The 26,913-nt window shown below is 36.8% G+C and overlaps 1 protein-coding gene across 2 annotated transcripts in view; it reads right to left on the bottom strand.

The window, feature by feature from the left end:
- LRIG2 (leucine rich repeats and immunoglobulin like domains 2) overlaps nucleotides 1-26,913 on the bottom strand; it is a 100,506-nt gene that overhangs the window by 53,452 nt on the left and 20,141 nt on the right. For both annotated transcript variants that reach the window (XM_024764810.1, XM_024764809.1), the window contains exons 2-13: nucleotides 16,288-16,353; nucleotides 14,759-14,833; nucleotides 14,461-14,595; nucleotides 13,775-13,918; nucleotides 13,509-13,652; nucleotides 12,524-12,667; nucleotides 12,182-12,325; nucleotides 9,178-9,258; nucleotides 8,392-8,463; nucleotides 8,185-8,253; nucleotides 3,102-3,265; nucleotides 645-965 (exon numbers count right to left, since the gene is read on the bottom strand). In XM_024764810.1, the coding sequence (XP_024620578.1) occupies nucleotides 645-965; nucleotides 3,102-3,265; nucleotides 8,185-8,253; nucleotides 8,392-8,463; nucleotides 9,178-9,258; nucleotides 12,182-12,325; nucleotides 12,524-12,667; nucleotides 13,509-13,652; nucleotides 13,775-13,918; nucleotides 14,461-14,595; nucleotides 14,759-14,833; nucleotides 16,288-16,353 (1,559 nt within the window). The remainder of the gene's footprint in view (nucleotides 1-644; nucleotides 966-3,101; nucleotides 3,266-8,184; nucleotides 8,254-8,391; nucleotides 8,464-9,177; nucleotides 9,259-12,181; nucleotides 12,326-12,523; nucleotides 12,668-13,508; nucleotides 13,653-13,774; nucleotides 13,919-14,460; nucleotides 14,596-14,758; nucleotides 14,834-16,287; nucleotides 16,354-26,913) is intronic.

Here is a 26,913-nt window from a genome sequence, read left to right as displayed (position 1 = left end):
CTACAAAGCTGTCAAGGAAACTGCATGATAAAAAAAATTTATGCCTTCAAACATCTCATAAAACAACCCAGGATCAAGACATATGTACATCTTTTGGTTGCACAAAGCCTGAAGTGTTGTAGTTATTCAGCCTAACAGGTGATAGATCAATCAAGCTGTTTTGTGTTTTCCTTTCACAGCCACAATGAAAAAGAGCATTATTTTCAAAAATGGTTTTGTGTGACTACATTTAGACAATGATAATGATCACTGGACCCAGAAATGTTCTCAATACTCCCAGTTATTGGACGGCCTGTGAACAATGTCAGGAATAAATTTCATAGTTTTTAGAACAGAATTATGGTTCTGGAAAGAAAATGGAGAATTAAAAAAATTTTTTTTTTCAAAAGCATAAATAAAAGTGAATGTAGCCCATCTCCTAGAGCCACAGAATTCACCTTTACCCCTCAGTCAAAGACTGATTAGGGACAGTAAGTGGGTAAATTAGCAATCCAGTCTGTATACTGTCATAACCCTAAAGACAAAAACAGTAAGGAATCCCCCCACAATGTCAGGTTTATCCTAATTTTCTTGGTCAAAGATTCAAAAATCAAACATGAAAAATCCTTCTAACCACAAAACTATCAGGGAGCATAATTTCTTACCATTCACAGTCAGTTTGGCTTTATGAGAATAGTTAGAACCAAAGTGATTAGTAATAATACACTGATATTTTCCTTCATCTGTGAAATTTACATTGAAAAGATGTAAGACACTAGTATATTCCAGAGCTTCTCCGGCTTGTTGCTGATAACGAACAAAATTCTCAATATCAGCATCATACAAGATTTCACTGTCTTTGCGCCACAAAGTAGACATGGGTGAATCACTGCTGCTCACTGCAGTGCATGTCAGAGTCACGTTCATGCTTCTTAGAGCAACTGTGGTTTCAGGATGGGTTCTTATCTGCGGCTTGAGAAAATCATCTAAGGAGAAAAAAATGGGGCAGGAGCCAAGTCAGTTATTTATTTTTGCTTCTATAGATTCAATTTTAAAACAAATAATGTAAAATTGCATGTTATGTTTACAAAATGTCATGTAAAGGTTGAAAGGGACTATAGAGCTAGAATCCAATTCCCGTGTTTTAAGATGAGGAAAATGATGTCCAGAAGGGTCAAATGACTTGCTCTAAGATATGTAAGTCCACAGCTAAGCCTGGACTGGAACCCAGGTTTTCAGACTTCAGGGCTTAGCACTCTTTCTACCATCCCTTACTGTCACTTATGCTTTGAATGTACTTCTTAAGTATTACCAGTTACTGAGAAAAGGAGAAACCTAAATTAGAATTTTAAAACAAGCTCTAATTCTATTACCCCTTGTGTGTATGTGTATGTGTGTGTTTGTGTGTATATATAACATATATAAAAATAGGTATTCCAGGCTTCCCTGGTGGCACAGTGGTTGAGAGTCCGCCTGCCGATGCAGGGGAAACGGTTCGTGCCCTGGTCTGGGAAGATCCCACATGCCGCGGAGCGGCTAGGCCTGTGAGCCATGGCTGCTGAGCTTGCGTGTCTGGAGCCTGTGCTCCGCAACGGGAGAGGCCACAACAGTGAGAGGCCCGCGTACCGCAAAAAAAAAAAAAAAAATAGGTATTCCTATTAATAAAACATACTATTTGAAAGTACTTTGTGCATAACTTTCACCTAAAATAGTGAAAAATTCCAAATATGTCAAATGTCCAAATGAAGACTGGCTTAGGACTGGCTAATAAACTATAGATTCATAAATAATAATATATTATTGGACTGATTCAGAGAAGCAGGTATATGAATTCTTAACCAGTGTCTTCACTGGGTAACATTTCACTGTGCCATAAAAGTGATAACTAAAAAAAGAAGATAAATTGTATGGTGTAAGCTTATGTTTAAAACTAAAGTCAGAAGGGCATTCATGGCAATGTAAGCAGAATTTAATCATTACTAGATTCTTTGTTTTCTTCCTTAAAGTTTGTAAAAACAACTTAAGTATTTTATGTGCCTGAACTTCCAAATGTCCTAAGCATCTTTAAGTAGACTGTGGAAATACATCTGGCAATATACAGGTATCTAAATGATCAGTTACTAGTGATATGCAACACAGATACACTAATCTAAAAGTTCCACTGTGTAAAGCTAGGAATTAGTTACTTTAAAGGAAATGTAAATGTAAAAGAAAAATTTACAAATTGAGAAAAAACAATATAGATGTATACTTGAAATTATAATTAAGTGCTAGAATCAAGACAACTTGCCTATGACAACTTGTCTCTGTCCCCCTTCCCCTCCAAAAAACTCCCAAACCCTGCTGCTTCTGTCTTAGGAAAATGCATCAAAAATAGAAACCGGGCTTCCCTGGTGGCGCAGTGGTTGAGAGTCCACCTGCCGATGCAGGGGACACGAGTTCGTGCCCCGGTCCGGGAAGATCCCACATGCCGCAGAGTGGCTAGGCCTGTGAGCCATGGCTGCTGAGCCTGCACGTCCGGAGCCTGTGCTCCGCAACAGGAGAGGCCACAACAGTGAAAGGCCCGCGTACCACAAAAAAAAGAAACCAAATGAAACTGGTACATTCATACATTGCTGGTGACAACATAAACTAGTGCTACCTGTTTGAAAACACCTGGTAGCACTTTTCAAGATCTACTAAATATAAAATCATGCTTTTGAATGAATTCATGAAAAAAAACTCACACTTTTTGATTCAGGAATCTTACTACTAAATATTTATTCTAAGGTTAATAATCTCCCTAAAAGGTAAAGGCCTACATTCATAAAGATGCTATAATACAGACAGTATTTTAAATGATCATTTAAGAACACACTGAGGAAAAAAACTGCTTATGATATATTAAGTCGAAGAACACAAAATTTAAGCTACAATTACAATATAAAAGTGTTAGAGCACACCATTGTAAAGCAATTATACCCCAATAAAGATGTTAAAAAAAAAAAAAAGTGTTAGAGAAGAATCTAAAGAAATGGAAATAGATATGCTAATAGGAAAGCATTCTATTTAAAATTTTTTTTAATTCCGTTGTTAAGATAGTAAGTGCGTAATATACAAAATATTAAAACAAAAATACAAACCACAGACAAAATCTTTCAGATCCACATTCAGGATGCTTTGCCCTGCTAGCCATTCAGGGTGTGCACAGCTTACATTCACAGAATGTTGAAAGTTATTATCAACCAGCCACTGAAGCAACCACTTCAAATGGCAGTCACAGAGCAAACTGCTTGTGTTCAGAATTCTGCAGAAACAAAAGGAAAAGACGTGCCCTTTACTTTTCATTCCAAGTTTCTCCAGCATTAAAAGCTTACTACACAGGACGTCCCTGGTGGTGCAGTGGTTAAGAATCTGCCAGCCAATGCAGGGGACACGGTTCGAGCCCTGGTCCGGGAAGATCCCACATGCCACAGAGAAACTAAGCCCATGTGCTACTGAAGCCCACGCACCTAGAGCCTGTGCTCCACAACAAGAGAAGCCACTGCAATGAGAAGCCAGCGCACCGCAACGAAGAGTAGGCCCCGCTCCCTGCAACTAGAGAAAGCCCACGCGCAGCAACAAAGACCCAACACAGCCAAAAATAAATAAATTAAGAGGGAAAAAAAAGCTTACTACACACCTAAGCATTTTTCTTGCCAAAAAAATGTTTAACCTGGATCTAACCATGAAAAAACAAATTTAGACTGTCAGCCTTGTTTCCTCAAATATGACAGTGTCATGAAAGACACTAATAAAAGGGGTAGGGGGAATAAGGGTAAGGGATTTATTTTAGATTAAAGGAGACTAAAGAGTCATTACAACCAAATGTAAAGCGTGATCCTTCATTAAGAAAATATATAATACACAAAGAACATTTTTGGACATTAGGGAAATCTCAGTATGGACTGCATATTAGATAATATTATTTTATCAATGTTAACTTCATTGGGTGTGATAATACTGCTGTCGTTATATAAGAAAATAACCCTGCATAGGAAATACATGCTGAGATATTTTAAGAGTGAAGTGTCATGATGTCTGTAGCTTACTTTCGACTGGTTAAGCAAAATAATAATTGTATGTATATACATATATGAGTGTGTGTAGAAAGAGGGAGAGAGACAGAAGGAGAGAGAAAGGGAAAGAATGAAGGAGGGAGGGAGAGCAACAGGTAACAAATTTAGCAAAGAGTTAACGATTGATGAATCCAGGTAAATGGCATATGGATGTTCACTGTACTGTCCTTTAAACTTTTGATGTTTAAAATTTTTCCCAGAGAAATTTGGGGAAGAGCTTACTATATATATTGGGACATAGAGACATCTTTGTTGTGGAGAGGATATAATTATTTTCAAATTATTTCATCAAGACTAAAAACATTTCAGCCCTGTGGCAATGTGTACAGCAACCTAAACTAAGAACCACTGAAAAATGGTTTGTGGTTATAATAGGCCTAGAAAATTTACGTGAAAAGTCAGTGTTTTATTTTAATGACCCTTAAACGTCTCATCCACTTGGAAGTAGGGAAAGCAAGTGATTTTGACAACATTATAACCTGCTTTGCGTGCATCACCAAAATCCTCAAGTAATTTTAAAGTTTGATATAAAAATTCCTAAGATCTGATTCCAAAGAAGTTTCAAACAGTCTTTAAGGGTACCCCAAAAGCCATACTTTATCAAGGGCAATTTTAATTAAGCAGGCCAAAAGTTACCTTTTGCATTTCAGAATTCTTATGTTATATGCATTCATTCACCGAGAAATATTTGAGTCTACTGTATGCCAGGCACTGTTCTAGGCTGTCACACTACAGCTCTCACAAAGCTTATGTATTTAGAGCCAAGCAATAAACAAATGCAAAGTATAGTGTCAGAAAGTTAAGTCCTGTCAAGAAAAACAAAGCTGGGCAGAGACATAGAGACAGCAGCTACCAGTTTAGATAAAGCAGTCAGGGAAAGATTCTTTGAAGAGATGGCATTTGGGCAAAGACCTGAAAGAATCAAGAGAGCAGATCACATGAAGATCTGAGGTAAGAGTGTCACAGACGGAGGAAACTATGCACAAAGACCTTGAGGCAGATACTTAGTGTGCTTAGTGTGAAAAGCAAGGAGGCCACTGAAGCCAGAGCACAGAAAGTGAGGGGACAGTGACGGGAATGAGGTCAGAGAGATGGGCAAGAAGGACCAGGCCATGCAAGTGCTTTATAAACTAAGGAAAGAACCTGGGTTGTTTATTTCCTATGTGTGCTGGGAAGACACCGGAAGGTTAAGAACAGAGGAATGATATGGTCTAACTTATGCTTTCTTAGATATAAGTTACCTCATGGACTTACATCCTAATTCCACTACTTACCTTCGGCAAGATAATGAATGCCTCCAAAATCTCAGTTTCTATTCCTGGAAAGTGGGATTAAGAACACCTACCTCAAAATTTTTTTTAAATAAAGCATTTAGCATAGTGTCTGGCCACAGATACTGCAAGATTCACATTAGTTCCCTTCACTTCTGTTTCTTTTGCATCTTTCCACCCTTCACGTGCTAATGAACTCTGCTGTACCTAATGGAGTATATCCTGCATTCTCTCCGCAAGTATATGGATAGATATATGCCAAATATCAACAGTGGTTGTCTTTTGATTACTGGGGATTTGGGGTCTTTCTCTCCCTCTCGGTTTAACTATCTAATTTTCTAGCATGATTACATAATTTTAATGCAGAACAATTTTTAATTCATATTTGACTCTCCCACCTCCCCCCAATATTTATGCAAAGCACTGTGAAGGACACCAAAAAGTATTAAGAGATACTTTAATAAATGTTGATGTGAAATTCTGTATTATAAATATGACTTAAATTTAAAGTAACCAAGAGCAACTAAAACTTCTCAGTAAATAAGCTGCATTAGGGTTCCTGCATTAGCAGCTTCTTCAAACCAACTCAAAAAATCACCAAGTGACTCTCTGAAGAATGAAACTATGAGATTTGCTTTCACCTATAAAAATTATATTTTAAACTGATTTCTCTTAACAAGAGTTAAAACTTTCTTGCTGGTCCTCAGATTATCACAACCAAAAAAAGGTAATACTGATATGCAGTAAGTTGTGCCTTTTCAAGTTAAAGTAAGCCTTAGGAGAAATAACTCAAAATATCTCAAGATACCAAAAAAATAAATAAGCAAGCCACTTTAAAAATCTGGCAGACGACTTCCCTGGTGGAGCAGTGGTTAAGAATCCACCTGCCAATGCAGGGGACACAGGTTCGAGCCCTGGTCCGGGAAGATTCCACATGCCAAGGAGCAACTAAGCCTATGCGCCATGACTATCGAGCCTGCAGTCTAGAGCCCGCGAGCCACAACTACTGAAGCCCACGTGCCTAGAGCCCGTGCTCCACAACAAGAGGAGCCACCGCAATGAGAAGCCCACGCGCCGCAACAAAGAGTAGCCCCCACTCAACGCAACTAGAGAAAACCTGTGTGCAGCAGTGAAGACCCAATTCAGCCAAAAATAACTAAATAAATTTATTTTAAAAAAGAATCTGGCAGAAAATAACAAAAGATGATCTCCATGACATTTTAACTTTTGTTATTATCTTAGTTATTCACCTTTTACTATATGCCAGGCTCTGTGTGGAGTATCTTCTCAAAACCCTCAAAAGCTTTCTAACGCACTTAGAGGGAAAAAAGTCCTAACTCCTCATCGCCTATTAGGCCCTACATGATCAGGCCTGTTTATGTCTCTGACCTCATCTCCTACCATTCTTTCCCTTGCTCTTGTCTTCCAGCCACATCAGTGTCTCTGCTGTTCTTCAAGCACAAAAAGCAAGCTCCTTCCTCAGGGCCTTTTCACTTGCTCTTCCCTGTGCCTGGAATGCCCTTCGCCCAGTATAAGATGGTTTGCCATTTCATCTCACTAAAGGCCTGGCTCAAAGGCTGTTATCTTCAGAAAAGCCTTCCCTCCCTACTTCAAAATAGCAATCCCTGTCATGCTGTACACCTTTGACCCAGCTTTTTCTTCAGAACATTTATTATCTGATGAGATATTATATACCTACTGGCTTACTATTTATCTTCCTAACAGAATTTTGTAATATGCTATGAAGGCAGAGACTTTGTCTTGTTCACTACTGCGTTTTTAGCATTTAGAACAGTACCTTACATAGCAGATGACAATAAACATTTCTTCCATAAACAAATTATCTCATTTTATCTTCACATAAGCCTGAGGGTGGTGCTCTTCCCATACTGAGAAAGGAAACTGAGTCCTAGGCTAAACACACAGTTGTAAAGAATGGGGCAAGAATCTAAACCGAGGCAATTTGAACTCACATACTTCCAGTGCATCTCAAACTATATGTGGAAAAGGACCAGTTTTTTAAATTCCCAATCTGTTATAGATCAATACTTATAAAATTCAACAGAAGTGTCACAGTAAGGTCAAATTGTTCTATAATTTTCTAAAAAGCTTGCTCTGAATTTCTATCCTTCTCTCGTCATGAATCAGCTCTGGTCCACAGACCTCCCTTTGAATAGCCTTCAGGCAAGGCAAGATAAGTTGATATAGCCCATTGATTCTTACCAGTGGCTCAATATCCGAATCACCAGAGTTTAAAATTAAGAGCAACGCCCAACTAACCATCCCACCCCTGGGAAATCCCCCCTGGGAAATAAGAACAATTTTTTTAAATCATGAATGAAAAAACGTTAAAATGATATGTATTTTTCTATCATAACTATTCAACAGTTTTGGAACATTTTAGTAGTTTGAACAGATTAGAGACATCCTCTGTGACCATTATACTGAAAGTGCTAGATCACCTCCAAAAATTACATAATACCTTAATTGTAACTCATCCCAAGAGAACACATGTCTCCAACAGTCCAAAAAGGAAGAGGGGAATAAAAAAGGAACAGTAGGGTAAACATAAAGCATAAGCAGCGTTGCTAAGGTCTCTTTAACTATATGCATCAGCAACACAGGAAAAAAACAGAAGGTCTTGGAGCCATACACTCTGGACTTTTCAATGTTATTCTTAAATTACATCCAGTCACTAAAATAACTGAATGCTAACACTTTCTTTTTTCCTGCCTGGATTGTGTGCTTTGGGAAACATCTGGGTCACATTCATCACACTTTAAGCACAAGCGTGGATAATGATCTAATTAGTGACAAAAAAGACTTAAGTTACGTACAGTTCTTTCAAGCGAGTCTGGGAAAAAGCATTTTCTTGGATAGACATTATAGCATTGTTGTTCAAATCTCTGAAATGAAGAGAAATGAAACATTACCAGTCACCATTTCTACAATTAAGTTATATAAACACTTTAAATGGTCATGAAAACCTCTGCTAAGAGCAAAGATTATTTATATACTGAGCAAAATGGCTGAAAAATACTTACAGATGCTCAAGGGATTCAAGACCAATGAATGCTTTCTTTGTAATTGACTTAATCTGATTTCCTTGTAAGATTCTGAAATACAAACAGACCTTTCTAATAAAGCTCCACTTATCAAAATTAAATTCATTAAAATAAACATTTACCTATAACAAGTGAAAATAAGCCTAATATGCATTCTTAAGAAAGTTGTGAACCTTCATTATTAACCAGTGTGAAGCATAGAATAAATGTGTCTATTAAGATGTCAGTGCTCAGTGAGGTATCTATAAACAACCATCCTGACCACAGATACACCTGTAGTTTTCATATAATAAACTGGATTACATTCCCAGTTTCTCCCTTCTCAGCAAAAGATCATCCGGTCAAAGAAACTCAGACAAGTGTGAAGTCTGGGAGACATTCTTATGGGAGAAGACCTAAAATCTTGCTTGAGAGAATCCTCTCTTGCTAAATTACCCATAAATCTCACATGATTAAACAGATCATGGTTCAATTCTGGTTTCAGTGCATTTCTTTTACTTAAATCAAAATTTTAGTTCCATAAATAACTTCTCTTTAAGTGACACTAGGAATGTTCTTTCAGAAAGTGCCCCACCACAAAAAAACAAAATGAAAAACAAACCAAAAAACAAAAACCTTAATAAACAATGAAGCTTCTTCCTTTAGTGGGTGAACCAGAAGGCTCAGACATTCTAGCCACAGCAAATAGACACAATCCAATCACATTTACAATTGGTTCTTTAAAATACACCTTCATAGACATACATAAATATCATAAGTACATACAATTTAGTGAGACTTGTGAGTCCAGCAAAGGCTTCACTAGCATCTTCTATGGCCCATGAAATTTCATTGTTTCTTAAGTTTCTACGAAAATGTCAGGGATAGACAGGTTATGTTAGTCAACATGACCATTACACCATCAGGCATCATCCTGACATAGCAATGCTAATTTTAATTTTGGTCCTTACAGTAAAGGTTAGGTTATTTATGATAAACACTCAACTCTTCTTTTTAAAGAATACCTGAGATAAGCATGTAAGAACTAATTCTCGTAAGCTAAGAATTAAGCCGATCTTGATAAATAAATTAAGCAACCTGCTAAGAGTATTAATCTTCCTAGCTAATAGCCCGTAATTGTGTTAGCATATTAAAAATTATAGTCAGGGCCCTACAAAGAGGAGGATTTCAAGATGCAGGGGGTATGGCTTACAAATCTTATTTCAGACTAATGGGATTTTGGGGTGATCCAAGCCTTCCCCTGAGGCCTTAAATCTAAAATGGCTGACGAAAAGTAATGTCAATACAGAGCTTCACAGCTCAACAGCAATTAAACATGCCCCCTGGAAAGTAAGAATGATATACCCATGTGCTAGAGTGATCACTCTGTTTTCTTTAAAAGGAAAAGTATGGATCTTTTAAAATCCACTGTTCCATTCTCAGACGAAATGCAATTGCACCACACCATGTCATCATGGAAGAAATACCAGTTAAAGATATTTAATCACTTTTGCTTCCTTAAGTCATCTCATAATAAAGCACAAAGTTTTTTTCTTTATAAGACATATGTAGGGCTTCCCTGGTGGCGCAGTGGTTGAGAGTCCGCCTGCCGATGTAGGGGACATGGGTTCGTGCCCCGGTCTGGGAAGATCCCACGTGCTGCGGAGCGGCTAGGCCCGTGAGCCATGGCCGCTGAGTCTGCGCATCCGGAGCCTGTGCTCCGCAACGGGAGAGGCCACAACAGTGAGAGGCCCACGTACCGCAAAAAAAAAGACATGTGTAAAGTTATGTGAATAACAGTAAGGAGATAGGAGATCACTCTTCCCATTTAGCTATGTGAAAGCTAAGTGAAGTGAAAGCTAAGAAAGATCATTTTATTTTACTAAAGAATAAACACTGAAACAACTGATGGCTCAACTCTGCAGGACTTTTCCCTCTCCTCCACAGAACAGCATAAATAGAACTCACTCACCAAAGGGAGTAAGAAGTATATCTACTCTGGCAAGAGCGTTGATCTAAAGCCGGAATATCTCAGATCTGTTCCTAATTCTGCCTTAACTATTTTTGTAGCATTAGATAATCATTTACGTCTGCAATTACTTTCCTAAACTTTAATGCTAAAAGTAATAATCAGTGGTGTACTAAAAGAACCTGTCTGCCATCCCATGCACTGCCAAAAGACTACAGCTGCATCTGATATAAATTCCTGAGTTTGCACTGATCTAATTTAACCTCTGATAAGGTAGAAAAGAGAAAAATTTTTTTAAAAAAGGAAATCACTTTTACTTTTTCAAGGCCAAATCTAAAGGAGGACTACTTCATTAAGTTAAAAAAAAAAAGAAAAAACATCAAACACACACAGGTGCATGCATAGACACCTTCACAAAATTATCATGCTTTCTTTGTCACTTATGGTTAGGTCCCAAAGTTGGGAACCTGCCTCTTTTCTGAGACCATTTATCAACTAAACCTGATGACCAAAAAGTTCCCTATTCAGGAACCTTAAGAATCTATAAATTCTACTAATTACTCTTTTTCTCTTATTCTGCTCTATGTTTGAGATTACTATATTTCATTAAAATACCTCTTCATTCAATTATATTCCATGATCAGGGTAAAACATTCAACTTACAGAACAACAGAAGTTTAGAGTTGAAACTGCCTTTTGCAACCATCTAATCCTATGTCCATCCTTCACTGGACATAAAAAAAAAAAACAAAAAAACAAACAGGAAAGGCTAAGTAATTTTATTCATCTGACAGTAAAATGAAAAGCACATGAGGGACTTCCCTGCTGGCGCAGTGATTAAGCATCTGCCTGCCAATGCAGGGGACACGGGTTCGAGCCCTGGTCCGGGAAGATCCCACATGCTGTGGAGCAACTAAGCCCATGCGCCACGACTACTGAGCCTGCGCTCTAGAGCAAGCGCACGGCAACTACTGAGCCCACGTGCCACAACTACTGAAGCCCACACGCCTAGAGCCCATGCTCCACAACAAGAGAAGTCACCACAATGAGGAGCCCATGCACCACAACAAAGAGTAGCTCCCGCTCACAGCAGCTAGAGAAAGCCTGCATGCAGCAACAAAGACCCAACACAGCCAAAAATATATAAATAAGAAATAAATAAATACATAAATTTATTTTTTTTTAAAAAAGCACATGAGCTTTAGCATAAAAAAGACCTGGGAAAAGACCTGGGTTCTAATCCTGGCCCAAACATTTACAAGGTATATGACTTTAAACAAATCATTTAATCTCTCTGAACCTCAGTCCCCCAATATGGAAAAGAGCAATAATATCCCAGTACTCTGAATGCACCTGGCACATATCAGATCATTAATAAATGTTAGTTTTTTCTGTCCAAAGTCATGCAGCAAACTGGTAACAGTGAAGAGGTCTCCTGCCAGAGCTGTTCCCACTATATGTCCTGCATCCTTTTGAATGAGAAGTGGTAGATCTGGTACACTACTGGTAGTTCAAGGTCAGAGGAGTAAGAAAATGTGCATTCCTGACACTAGCAACTGTGTTTTATTCCACAGTAACTGGCACAATAAGAGATGCTTTGTTGTTTAGTTAACTCAGAATTAAAGTACAAACTGAAATGGCTAGAGATACATAAAATTTACATATAGGGATAGAGATAAGCAAGACTGTCTTGCCCCAAGGCATAGGAGAGAAGAACTGCAAAATATTAACATACATAATATGTACACTGAGTAGCTGTTTTTGCTTTAGTGCTTTAAAAAAATTAGTAAAAAAATCCCCAAAAAGGAGAGATACACTTACAGTGTCTGAAGATTGGAAAGAAACCTAAATACACCATCAGCAATGTGAGTGACTCTGTTGTCCCCTAAGTTCAATCTCTCCAGTAAGCTCAGACCCACAAAGGCAGATTCATCCAGGCGGGTCAACTGGTTATAGGACAAATCACTAAAAACAGGAAACATGGAAGGTAAATTCACTCTCTTCTAGTTCAACTTTCATATTCTTATTCTACTTACATGATAAATTTAGGGCTTTCAAACTTCTAATAAAGAGGGATATTAGATCTCATTACTGGCCATGAGAATGACTTACTCAATCTGCTCTAGTCTCACAGCTTCCACTGAAATGCCATCTCACACTTACAGTTCAGACAGTCTTTGGCAGAACTCCCATGCATCAGGGCTGATTCTTTCAACAGCATTCTGGCTCACATAGAGCTGTTGTAACATTCGCAAGCCATACAACCACCCCTTGTTCACTTCTGTAAGGTTATTATGCTCCAGTTCTCTGCAGAATTAAAGAAAGGAGGAAATATGTTTCAAAACAAGGCATGCAGGACTTCCCTGGTGGCACAGTGGTTAAGAATCCGCCTGCCAATGCAGGGGACACGGGTTCGAGCCCTGGTCCAGGAAGATCTCACATGCCGCAGAGCAACTACTCCCGTGCACAACTACTGAGCCTGTGCTCTAGAGCCTGTGACCCACAGCTACTGAAGACCACATGCCTAGAGCCCGTGCTCCGCAACAAGAGAAGCCACCGCAATGAGAAGCCTGCACACCACAATGAAGAGTAGCCCCTGCTCACCGCAACTAGAGAAAGCCCGTGTGCAGCAACAAAGACCTAACGCAGCCAAAAATAAACAAAATTAAATCTTTAAGAAAAAAAAAAACAACAAGGCATGCAATGAGAAGATTCCAAAAATCTTCACTAAGTCTTGCACAGAGAGGCATATACCTTTGCTCAACCCAAGTGAGCAGACAAATTCTATTCATAAATATGTACATGTTTCTTAAGATTTAGTGCAAGTAGCCTGTAAGACTCTCTAAAATATCATATCTATAAAATCAACTCACCAAGAGATACAGTATACCTGTTCTGGATAAATCCTAATAATTTTCATCAGTCAAACATTAAGGGAATATAAACTTTTCAGATGAAATGTTTGGAAGAATGATGACAAAAATACCAGTTAGATAACAAAGCTTAAATCTTAAATTATTTCACATAAGAGAAGGGAGGAAGAGCTAAAGTACTTTGTTATAATTAAAGCTACTATCCTAGCTGTTCGGCACTGAAAAGCCCCAGACTCCCTTCCTAACAATCTCCTATTCTAGTTCATAGTACTTACAATTCTTCCATGTTATCCAAGCCAAAAAAAGCTCCATCCTTGAGTTTGCTAATTCCATTCCGCTGCATTTTCAAAGATCTTAAGGAGTCTAGACCTTGGAATGTGAGACCTTCCACAACTTTAATCCTGTTTCTTTTAAGTTCCCTTTAACAGAAATAGTTTTACAGTCAAAAAATTGGTTTGCTGATTTGCCCTAATAATAATAAAAAGAAACAGACATATAAGAAAAAGCAAACTTCTTATAATCCATCTATTTAGTTACTCACAAGAATTGGAGGTGAGGTAGCTTGAAGATCTTGGGTGGAATCATGCTAATTCTATTCCTGTTTAACTTTACCACTAATAAGGAACTTGACAAATTATCGAAGCAACCAGCCTCCAAGATGGTTATCCTATTATTGCTCAAATTCCTAAAATGAACAAGATAACAACAAAAAAATTCAGTGACACTAAACATTCTACCACTGTAAAGCTGCCTCAAGTCTATGACTGAGCCCCAGCTCTACCACTTAGCAACCGTATGCAACTTTACAAATCATTTAACTGCTTTGTTTCTTCAAGTACAAAATAAGGATAATACCTACTTCATTTGGGTTGAAACAGTATGTGTGAATGTGCTTTGTAAACTGTAAAACACTAGCACTCACGCTAATTATCACCACCATTACACAGGTTAAGCACTGTTTAACAAACTACTCCCATTTACCTTTTACATGACTGTTAGTAAAACATAATCCAGAATTAAATCTCAAAAATTACCCTGGATACTTAATATTTTCTGAAAATAGTGTACTCTTTAAGGGCAGAAAAAAAACAAAAAAATCTAACCTAGGTTTGTTTCACATAAACGTATCAAAATCACAATAAATAAGACATATCTGAGAAGATAAATATCAATGAATAATAAACATGCACTTCAAATTAAATCTAGTTTAAACTCTATTTTACTTACAGGTATTTAAGCTGCATTCGAGGAAATGAAGATGTCTTGACTTCTGATATTATATTTGAGCTGAGATCTAAACTCTCGAGAGCAGGGTAAAACTGGAACGCTTCTGCATTTATTTCTGGGATTATATTATGGACTCTATAAAACAAAGATTATATTGAAGCTATTGCCAGTGATCCACCCTAAACCACAAAAATGTTAAATAATTAGGATCAACAACAAGGGTACCTAAAACAAAAACCAAAAAAAACTGTGTACTATGCATAATTTAAGTAAAAGACCTGAAATTTTATTTACTTACAATGAGAGAAGAGTAATATTAGTGGTTGGTTCTCCAAAATATGGGATTTCAGTTAGCTCATTATAATTCATTTTCCTGAGTAGGGGGGAAAATAGATATAAAAATTTAGTGAGGGAAATGCTACCTCGAGTTCTAGTTTCTGGCTGGTACATATTCTTTAGGATAAATGCCAAATTTGAAAAAAGCCTATGACCCAGAATGAGTTAGACTAAGTATTTTCTACTGAGAAATTAGAGATTTTAATAAAAAAATGTTTTCATGGTATAGATCTATGATTTGATACCAATATTAGAAAGGTTAGGAAATATTTTGCACATTAAATATTTTTAATCCCAGCAAGGTTATTTGAATAGTTACTATTATGACTGCTAATTTAAGTCCTTCTTAAACAAAGAAAGAATAATTCATATCTCTCTATATATATTTATTTATAATAAAATAAATTTATATATAAGTTAATTAAATAAATTTTTAAAATATACACGCACACACACATATTTTTTTGTTACTCAAAGTTAGGGAAAGTTGCTTGAGACCACAGACCTAAAAGATTATCTCAATTGTTTTAGTAGCAAATCTAATGCAATCACATTTCACCAACCTGTTTTTCAATCACTGAACAACCTCAACAATCTAGAATATAGAAAAGAAGCCAGAAGTAAAAGGCCTCCAAGTAATCAACTGAAGTTACAAAGTCCATGTAATAAATAATAAGGCCATGCACTTCCCACTAAGCATTTTCCTTTCCTCAGGACCTACGCTTTCAGCTAATAAGCTTGTCAATTGTTCATTCAGTCCACAGCAGATTAGGGGCAGCCAATTTGAGGCAGGGAAGGAGAGAATGCAGAACAAATGAGAGCACAAAGTACCCCTTGTCAGAAAGAAATTCAAAAGAAAATTTCATCTGAGGATTCTGAGGGTGTTTAGTATAGAGGTAAACAGGCCTCAACAGTTGTGCCTCTGGGAATACCACAATGCAATAACTGATATTAATAATATTTTAGAAACTTCTCTCCAGAAACTACATAATAATACATCTCAGTACTAAAGGAAAAACTTCAATGAAGAGGAAAACTGAATTATATTAACTACCATATTCCAGGTGATACCAAAAATACTGTATTTCATATAAACCTACTTCAGACATGATGCTTCCACCTTAGACAAGTCAAAACATTTAAAAAAAAAAATTTACACAATATAGAGTTTCACTGGCTGAAACTCTGGCAAAAAACAAAATAATATATATTCACTCTGAAGAGGGGAAATCTTACTTTAGGCCCCAAGGAAGTAGAACAGTATTTCTACGCAGTTTACAAGTTGAAATCACCAATGCAATGGCATAATACCCAGAGAGTTTGTGATACTAACAAAGCCAAAGACAAGTTTAGGCTTTTAAACATGTTTTAATCTAAAGTTTTCTTTCCTTCAATTTTTTGACATTTTTGCATTAAACATCCTGAAATTCATAATTCATCAAATCACCTCAAAGAATTTAATGTAAGTTTAAATAAATAAAAATAACTTACACTTCTTGTAATGTTTGAGATTCCAAGCTTATGTTCCAGTTAGACAACCGATTATGACTCAAATCCCTAAATGGAGGATAAGAGATCATTCTTAGTTTAGCCCTGGAAAGCACACTTAAAGAAAAAAACAAAACAAAACAAAAATAGGAATCTAAACGCCCTATCAAATGTGAATTTAAGTAGTACAGATAAAAAGAAATGTTTATAATGGATGAATAAAATTTTATGTAGATTTCAAAATAGCTCTTTTACTTTCTCCTTTTTATAAGGGTTTTTTGTTTTTGTTTTTACTAACTAGGAAATACATTCACATGGTTCAATAATCAAAAAGTATAAAAGGATATAGAGTAAAAAGTCTCCCACCCTTGTCTCCAGCCATCCAATTTCCCTCCCCAACAGCAACAAGTGAAAATATACCATTTCTTTTACAGCCTGTCAGATACTTTATGCATGTACCAGAAAAGTTTTACACAAATGGTAGAATAATTTACACATTATTTTGCCCCTTGGTTTTTTCACTTAACAACACATCTTGTAGATCATTCCACAGAGATATTATGGTTTCTTTATCCCTTCCAGTGATTATGTTACACTTTATTATAATGCAGTATGCTTTACATACTTTTGAAAGAAATATATACTTTTAAAGTAACATAATACAAAGTAATATATACTTTTAAAGTAATATATACTTTACATAATATATAATATATATTACACTTTAGCTGTAGATAAACTTGAAGATGGATTAGATTTCACAAGTCAAGACAGTGAGCTTATGTATTAGAATTGGGGTTGATCACATCCTTGATAGAGATGTAGTCTTCCTTAAAAGCAAAAAAAGCAATCTAGCTTCAGGGAAGGGAAATTCATCTCACTCCAAGTTACGTTAATGATGATGGTGGTGGTGGCGGCAGCAGTTAACATTTATTAAGTGCCAGGCACTCTTCTGTGCACTTTATACATATAAATCTGCCTAAGTCCACACAACAACTTTATGAGGCAAATACCAGAAACAGACAGAGAGTAATAATTTGTCAATCCAAGGTCACACAGCTAATAAGTGAGGAAGTAAAAATTTTGAAATTCCATCTCACTTCTAGTGAGTAGTTTATTAGATACAGCAGAGATTTCACTCAAATTAGTCATGAGTGTAAATGTTTAAATAGGCTTAAAAATTCACCTTGCTGCTTTCTGGCATCTTTTCAAGACTGAGGTGGAATCTAGCCCACACAAGCTGTCTGCCCAAGAGATGTATTACACATTACAATATGGCTAGCAATAGGGATACACTAGAGAAACATTACAGATCACTTTATCTCACTGTACCACCACGGGCAGTTGACAGATGCATGCAGTTTTGAACGATGTCTCTATCACAGCACAATTTGTTCTCAGCTAGTTTCATGTCTGTCCATCTGTAAAACCTAGCCACTTTCATTTAAGAGCTTAATTTACACCATAATATAACTAAGGCTAGATCAAACTGTCACTTTTTCACACAGTTCTAAAACCTTTATTCTAAGATATATGGCACCAGGTATCAGCTCAAGGACACTCATGAATGGAGGGGTGTGTTGGGAAATGTTAAGAGAGAAAAACATGAATTCACTCCACATAAAAATCTTATATGCAGACACTGTCATCCAATTCACACTTGCTACCGAACAACAAACACAGAATTTCACACGAGTGAAAAGATGTTTATTTACTGTGGTGTTTCAACTTAAGGAGAAATGCGACTGCTCTAATTTAAGTTAGATACTCCATATTCTACTGCAAGGTGGCTGGTCTGGCAAACAGAGAGCTAATATCATCTGTATAGTAGGCTACCACAGCATCATTTACTTCTACATCTCATGCTTTCTGGAATTTTCCTTTTACAGATTAAGGGCTTTCATTTTAATCAGTGCCTCTAATGCCTTTCCAAACCCTAACCTCCTTGGCAGTATAACTTTTGATTGTACTATCCCCTATATTTCTCTCATGGATGTCAATGATGACCAGACCATCAGTTTTAAAGAAAACCATTATTAAAGAATTCGAAAGCAATCAGATTAAACTTAACTTATACATAGTATAAACCACTATATATTCAGGATCAGTGAAAACTGTCCACTGTCTCTACTGGGTGAAAGAATAATTTTCTCTGTGTGCTTGAAAAACCTCTAACACTTTTTGATGGAATCCAAAAGATACCTGAAATAATTTGGAGCCTCTCTACAGACTAATACTGTCTTAAGAATATATGCCTCAGGGCTTCCCTGGTGGCGCAGTGGTTAAGAATCCGCCTGCCAATGCAGGGGACACGGGTTCCAGCCCTGCTCCGGGAAGATCCCACATGCCACGGAGCAACTACGTCCGTGCACCACAACTACTGAGCCTGCGCTCTAGAGCCTGCTAACCGCAACTACTGAGCCCACGTGACACAACTACTGAAGCCCGCGCACCTAGAGCCCATGCTCCACAACAAGAGAAGCCACTGCAATGAGAAGCCTGCGCACTGCCACAGAGTAGCCCCTGTTTGCCACAACTAGAGAAAGTCTGCGTGCAGCAACAAAGACTCAATGCAGCCAAAAATAAATTAAATAAATAAATTTATTTTTTAAAAAAAAGAATATATGCCTCGGGCTTCCCTGGTGGTTCTGTGGTTAAGAATACACCTGCCAATGCAGGGGACACGGGTTTGAGCCCTGGTCTAGGAGGATCCCACATGCCGCAGAGCAGCTAAGCCCGCGTGCCACAACTGCTGAGCCTGTGCTCTAGAGCCCGTGAGCCACAACTACTGAGCCCACGTGCCACAACTTCTGAAGCCCACACGCCTGGATCCCATGCTCCACAACAAGAGAAGCCACCGCAATAAGAAGCCTGCACACGGTAATGAAGAGTAGCCCCCGGTTGCCGCAACTAGAGAAAGCCCACGTGCAGCAACACAGACCCAACGCAGCCAAAAATAAATAAATTAATTAATTTTTAAAAAAAAAGAATATATGCCTCACAGGTCAGAACGACATATAATGAGGCTCTCTGGACTTTTCTGCAACAAATCCACGATGAACAGATTAAAAAACACTAACAATGAGCTGAAATACACTCCCAAAGTGGTACTATCATAGAAAGCAACTAGTATAAATCATATAGCTGTTTTCTCAAAATACCAGATGTGTAACTAGAATTATATGGATTGATCTGATCACCAGGTATTCACGCAATAAGCATTTACTAAACCATGTGCCAGACACTGTGCTAAGTGCTAAGGTTACAACCACTGTCAACTTTAAAGTAACCTTTTTGTCTTTTTTTTTTTCCCGGTAGGCGAGCCTCTCACTGCTGTAGCCTCTCCCGTTGCGGAGCACAGGCTCCGGACGTGCAGGCTCAGCGGCCATGGCTCACGGGCCCAGCCACTCCGCGGCACGTGGGATCTTCCTGGACCGGGGGACGAACCCGCGTCCCTGCATTGGCAGGCGGACTCTCAACCACTGTGCCACCAGGGAAGCCCCTTTTTGTCTTCTTTGAAAACATTTGTAGTACTCTGTGGAGTCACTTCAAAATGGTAAACATAAATTCAACATCAACTCAACTACTATCCTTCACTGAAAAATGTGTAAATTAACTTTTATATCTAAATTTCACTCTGGCATTTAATTTGACATGGGTATACGAAGGTACACAGACACACTCTTGCTCTCCATAAGAAATTTCCAATTTATTTTTTTAAAGTAGTCCAAAAAGGCTGAAGAAGATAAATTTGAAGACTTCAAATATCAGATGTAAAACTCTTAGATTAAGAATTTGAATAATTTTCAAAATGAAAGTCTCTATTCTTGCCAGTGGCCAGTCATTAATTTCATTCAGTTCACATAAACTAATGCTAGTTTATCTGTTTGTTTTTGTTTTTTAAGTGCAAGTCCTGAAATGGAGAATGTCTTTCAAAGATTTTCCCCTTGAAATATCCTTAAAATGCACTTAAATATTTGAAGTAATCTAATGCTTGACAAACACAACCTAAAGAGTCTAGCTTTTTAACAGTCCATAATCTTTATTTTTTAACAAGACTATAATATCTGAATATTTATGGATACGATGTTTGGAGAGTAAAGGTCTCTCAGCGAAGGCCTTACTTATTAGCTCAGTGTTATACTCAGTTCCCACTCATGCTAATCTACAGGGATGTAGCTGTAATAAAAGATGAATTATTAAAGTTCTTGATACCATGTGGAGCCAGAGGTGCCATTAATGTAGCCATTTTGTACCATCAGGGTGTAAATAATTTATAGGATATGCAGAGCAATCACAACATTTTGAGGAGAATCAAGTTCTGCAAGCTAATTGCAAAGAAGTTCTGTAGCAATGGAGATGTTGAAGTTTTCTTCTGCCCAGTCATATATGTACACTTTTGAGTCATCATCAATCTTTTTTGTTTTTGAGAATCTGCTGTTTTGAGATAGCTTTTGGTATAAAGCTGTTAGTGATAAAGGAAAAGTAAACCTAAAAGCAGACAGAATTTTGAGTTGTTTTGGGATCCCTGTCTTTAGTACTTTAGTACCAAGAGTACTTAAGATAATCAGCCTGTTAAATCACAGTACTGGGACATCCCTGGTGGCACAGTGGTTAAGAATCCGCCTGCTGGAGACACTTTTTTTTCCTCCCTCCTTCCCTTCCCCTCTCCTCCCCTCTCTCCTCCTTCCCCACTAAAAAAAAAAAAAAAAAAAAAAAAAAAATTTATTCGCCTGCCAATGCAGGGGACACGGGTTCGAGCCCTGGTCTGGGAAGATCCTACCTGATGCAGATCAACTAAGCCCATGCGCCACAACTACTGAGCCCGCGCACCTAGAGCCCGTGCTCCACAACAAGAGAAGCCACCGCAATGAGAAGCCCGCTCACTGCAACGAAGAGTAGCCCCCGCTCACCGCAACTAGAGAAAGCCCGTGCACGGCAATGAAGAACCAGTGTAGCCAAAAACAAATATATAATAAATAAATAAATCACAGTACTATAAATGAGCGAAATGATGATCCTGAGTATATTTTTTGAAGTAAATTATGCTGGATACACTCTAATTAGCAAAACAAGGATTTCCATTCACAAAAGAAAGGGCAAATTATGCTGGATAAATACATAAAACATTGTCATACCCAAACTATTGGATATATGTTAGTATCTTTTAACTTTTTGCAAAGGGCCCCTTTATCAGAAATTTTGTTATCGTTGAAGTTCACAGTTCAGCCTATTCTCAAAAGCTTGTATTACAGCATGAAGCATAATGCTATTCCAAATTAAAGTTTCATCCTTCAATTGCATTACTTATTTACACTGTACAACACTTTTTATATGAATCCAAAAAGTTGGATGTGGTAGGAAAATGGGAGCACTAATTTTCAAGAATAAGAGGCATATCTTATTTTCTTCCATCATCTTTCCCTGGGTTCTGAATGACTGAAAACATTATTTTATTGTGGGGACTACAACAACAAAACAAGAAATATGAATTCTACAGCTACCTTTAAGAATACAGTTTTTGCACACCCAGTTCTGGTACCTGGGGCAAGTCATTTAACCTCTCTCAACTTCAGTCTCATCTACCATTAAATGAGGATACTAGTACCTACCTCAATGGATTGCTCAGATGATTAAAAGGATATAAATAAAACACTTAGACTACAGGTCAGTGTGTAAACAGTAGATTATATAATACTAGATTTGAAATAGAATGATGGTCCAGCACTCTCACCTTTTCTAAGTATTTATCTTTTGTACACACAGGCATAATCCACTTCCCAAGGTAAAATCTTAATTAATTGGAACTACTCCCCTAAATTAGCTTATTAAAGTAATAAATTAAATATTGCTTCTAAATTCCAATTTCATGAGAAAGATGCCAATAACAAGGCAGCCCACCAAAGATTTGGTCAAATTATTGAGGTATAAACCTATATCACAAGATATGATGTTTTAGAATAACCTAAGAATTCTATTCTACATAGAGTCATATAATTATTAAGAGATATCTACCAGGAAGTTACTGTAATAGCAAAATCATAAAATAAAAAGAAATCTAAATGTTCAATAAAATGGGATCAGTTAAATAACTTATGAAAGTTCCATATAATGGAAATCTCTACAGCCAGTAAAAAGAATAGCATAAGGAATATGGTCAATAATATTGTAATAACTTTGTACGGAGACAGATGGTTATCATGACATCAGACTGATCATGGTGATCATTTCATAATGCATGCAAATTTTTAAAAATGCATGCAAATGTCAAATCATTATGTAGCACACCTGAAACTAACATAATATTGTAAATCAATTATATTTCAATTAAAAAATAAAAGAATAACAGATATTTATACATAGTGCATAGTACAGCTTTGTGGTGGGGAGGTGTTTCTAAAGAAAAGGGAAAAGATGTATGTGTAAAACTCTGTGGAAGTACACCCAAGAAACAGTTAACAGTGAATTTTCCTTAGGTGGAACAAGGAACTTGCTACTTTTCCATTTTATATGCTTTTGTACTGTTTTAATAGTTTATCATGGGAAAGTATTATTTAAAAATAAACTCGCACATAAAATCTATCTTTAGCCCAGAATGTGACTAGGAAACAAGATTTTAATTGTTACTTTTCTAAGAGACTAGAATTGTTCTTACAGAATGTTTTCAGAATAATGCTCTAAACTGACCCAATCAGATTAATTATGACACTAGACAAAGGAAAAAATAATAATTAGATGTATTTTGCATTCCTAATCAGTAGTACATCTCAGAAAGATAGTGGAACACACATACTAGATTTAGTTTTTGGACTGATCTATGAAACAAGATCAAAATGTAAATTGCATTTTCGAACCCAGTGTCTGGCCTTCAAATATCAAGCCAATGAACAGCTGAATTTTTAGCAAGCAGTACAAAACCACAGTATACTAATCCCATGCTTTTAATGTTTTTTCCATTTAGAATAAAAAATAATTCAGCAATAGCAGAACAAAGGCTGTTGCTTATACATGAAAATATACAGAAAGCTAAGATACTTTCCATCATCATTAGTGAGCATTTTCTGACTATGAACTGGGTTCACATCTTCTTATCAGACTATTTTATATTTGGATAGACTATATTTTATTATAATTATTAAGTTATTATATTTTGGGGAGTGAATAGATATTAAATGTAATATAAACTGTCTTATCACTTACGTTATTGGCAGAGAAGGAAGGTCTAATCAAAGCCAAGCATTAGTTGGGTTTCTCATTATTATCTCTTAACACTCGTATAGTTTAACCTGGCACCAAGTCTAATATTTCCTCAAATAAGCATAATTATGCTCAGGGTTGCTTATGCTTTTCCTGCTGCAACCTGCCAAGATTTTGATTATATAACTAAGATGTCATAGTGATTTTGAAATGGATATACAAAAAAGAAAAATGTATTAAGAGAAAGCCAAAGTTAAGAAGTGTTTAGCTACAAATTTATTTACACCACACTTCATTAATGTTGCACTGTTTATAGTTTAACCTTAAAACTACTCATCACTACTAGTTATTCTGACAGTTATTCCGGCATTTAAGTTTATTACAAACAACACAGTTACAGTCTCCTTTTTGGGGAAAAGTTGGGGAAGGGCAAGAGAAGGAAAGGTAAAGAATACACACTTTAAAAAAAACAGGTTTATAGCATAGTAAAGAAAGCTTACATTAAATATTCTGTTCCTCTGGTTTTTGTCCCAAACATGAAATTAATAATTTGGATGGAATCTACTTACTTAAATTGCTTTTATTTTTTTTAATATTTATTTATTTATTTAGACTGCACCAGGTCTCAGTTGCAGCACACAGGATCTTTGTTGCAGCATGCGGGATCTAGCTCCCCAACCAGGGTTCGAACGTGGGCCCCCTGCATTGGGAGTGCCAAGTCTTATCCACTGGGCCACCAGGGAAATCCCTAAATTGCTTTTATTTTTTATTTGCATCAGCTGAACATCTTAACTTTTTTTTTTTTTTTACATCTTAACATTTTTGATGACTGGAGTAACAGAATAAATAAGTTGAGTCATTTAGTTTGGCATAGAAAACATCATACAAATGCATTCAGATTTTTTTTAAACATTTTTGCTAAGCTCCTTAATATGATTTGTTTTCTCTACTGCTTAAATGCTAGTTTTCCATTAGGATTAAAGGGCCTTTAAAAAAGAAAGTATACCATATAAAATGTCATGGTCCTAAGATGGAAATATATTTTCTAGCATCAGGAAGCCTAATGATTATCTTAATGTACAAGTAATTAAGTAATTCTTTGATTATCCATGTGCTTACTATATATGTTGTATATAAGGAAATGCAAAATATTTTTAATATAACAAAACATAATTAGGACAATAATCTCTATAAAAATAAAAGTATCCTCCAAAGCATAAAGGACTTTTAAAGAATTAAGTAAAGCACAGATCTCCTCAGTTAAGATTCAGTAAGCAACAACTGTTTACGGTTCAGTAGTTCTTCACCACTGCTGCACATCAGCATTACCAGGGAAGATTCTAACACACTGATGCTGGGGTCTCATCCAGACCAATCAAAGCAGAATCACTGGGGTGTGAGACCTAAGCACTGGTATTTTGCTAAGGCTCTCCAAGTGATAGTCTAACACGTAGCCAGTGCTGAGAACCCTTGCGCTTCTCCAGAAATCTAATACCCCAAAGCCTGATGGCCAGAGGATGCTCTGTTAAGATTCTTTCAATTCTTTTCCTTTTCTCGCCTTACAATGAAACTGTCCTCAAATATTTGACATCTACCATATGCCAGGCACTGCACTAAGTAGTATGGAACAAAACAGACATTTGGGGAGTTTATATAATCCCTCTTGGAGTTTACAGGATCACCTTAAACTGAAGTCTCACTGACACCAAAATGCCACTAAATTATATTTACTATCAGGATGAAATTCCTGTAAATCCCTATTTGTACCACAGGAGGGTGGGATAGAAGGGGTAGAAGAAGGAATGGGTGCTTTTATTTCTATTTAATTCTCTTCTGTATTGCTTGATTTCTTTTAATGAGAATATATGCTCTTTTATAATTTATGTGTATTCCCTAAAATAAGATTTTAAAAATGAAGTCTTAGGTAAACGCAGCAAGACATACTAGTACATTGTTAGATAGCTCCTTGGCTACATAGCTCACTGGGAAGGAGAGTCAGGATTTGGGTTTAGGTATGGGAGTCTATAGCAAGGTGAAATGACCCTAGGTTTCTTTACCACTTTCCAGTAGTAGCCTTGTTTGGCTCTCTTCATCTCTTAATTATTGTTCCCTTGCCCAGAAAGATCTTGTCAAAAAGGGCGAAGGTCAACGTTGTAAAACTCCTTAGAGATATACTGAGCACACTACTCTCCTCTTTCCAAGTGGTTCTAACATCTAAAATCGAGTGCCATTCAGGGCAAGGGAACCAGTGAAGACAAAGTTAACATTAAGAGAATCAAACAAATTGTACAAAGAAAAGCAATTAAAACAATATGATTTTTCCCCTAGCAAATTAGCAAAGAATAATTTAGATGATGATAATCAATGCTAGGGAAAGTATGATAAGACAGGCACTCTCAGTGTCAAAAGGAGTTTAAGTTGGTAAATTATGCTGGGCTCAATGTAAAATATCAAGATAATTCAGTGCAGACTTGTGTTAACAATGAGATCTAAGTGATCTTTACCAAATATGTATTAGATAAGATTTCTTAAGCCTCTGTCAGTATAGGCTTTCTTCTTCAGCTATTTTCTGAACTAACAAAAATGTCTTGAAGATTACAATAAATTTCATGGGCTCACATCTTCTGTTTATCACTTTCCCAGGCAGACCAGGATAAAGAAGATGAAATATGTTAAAATCCTTAATGCAATGCAAGAAAGGCATATAGTATATGCTTTGAAATAATTGTGGGAAGTGAAACAGTTCGATACAACAGTAGTATGCAAGCCAAGGACAACAGATATTGAATTTTGGAAACACCATAGCAGTGTATTCCCCGTTCCCCTAAATGTGCTTTAGGGATTTACCAGTGGGTCTGTTTCTTTTAAAGAATAAAACTGGTGTTTCTGCTAGCGCCTAGAAAGATAGGGTACGTGAAAGACATCCAAATGCCTTTGAAGGATCCCAACTTTAGAAATAGGTGGCTGGTGTACAGGTTGGAATGAAGTTGTAGACTATTAAAAACCCCTCAAACTATGGCTGCAAGCTATAATGACACTTTGTGCAACTGATTATTCACTAATATTTAGTAAATATCTAATAGACGCTGCAAAGTCCTATAAAAACAAAGACAATCAGAATAAATGAAAGACTGTTCACACAGAAGTTTTTCTGAATTTTGGTACAATTAAACAAAACATCCTAGAGTGAGATGGGAGTTAGAATTAGTAGTAACTTAGTATGCCTATATTCAGAAATTTTTCTCTATTTTTTTTAAAAAGATGATCTTAAAATACAAATAATTAGCTAAGATAATATACTGATTCACTCAAAATGTTTACTATGGGGAATGAGGTACGCTGAAAAGAAATCATCTAATAAGCTATTTTAAAAACTAGAGGTGGGGCATCCCTGGTGGCGCAGTGGTTAAGAGTCCGCCTGCCAATGCAGGG

This window comes from Neophocaena asiaeorientalis, unplaced genomic scaffold (genome assembly GCF_003031525.2).
Source record: "Neophocaena asiaeorientalis asiaeorientalis breed wild unplaced genomic scaffold, Neophocaena_asiaeorientalis_V1.1 scaffold62, whole genome shotgun sequence".
Lineage (NCBI taxonomy): Eukaryota > Metazoa > Chordata > Mammalia > Artiodactyla > Phocoenidae > Neophocaena > Neophocaena asiaeorientalis.
The sequence above is the reverse complement of the archived record's forward strand: the minus strand, read 5'-3'. Positions and strand labels throughout refer to the sequence as shown.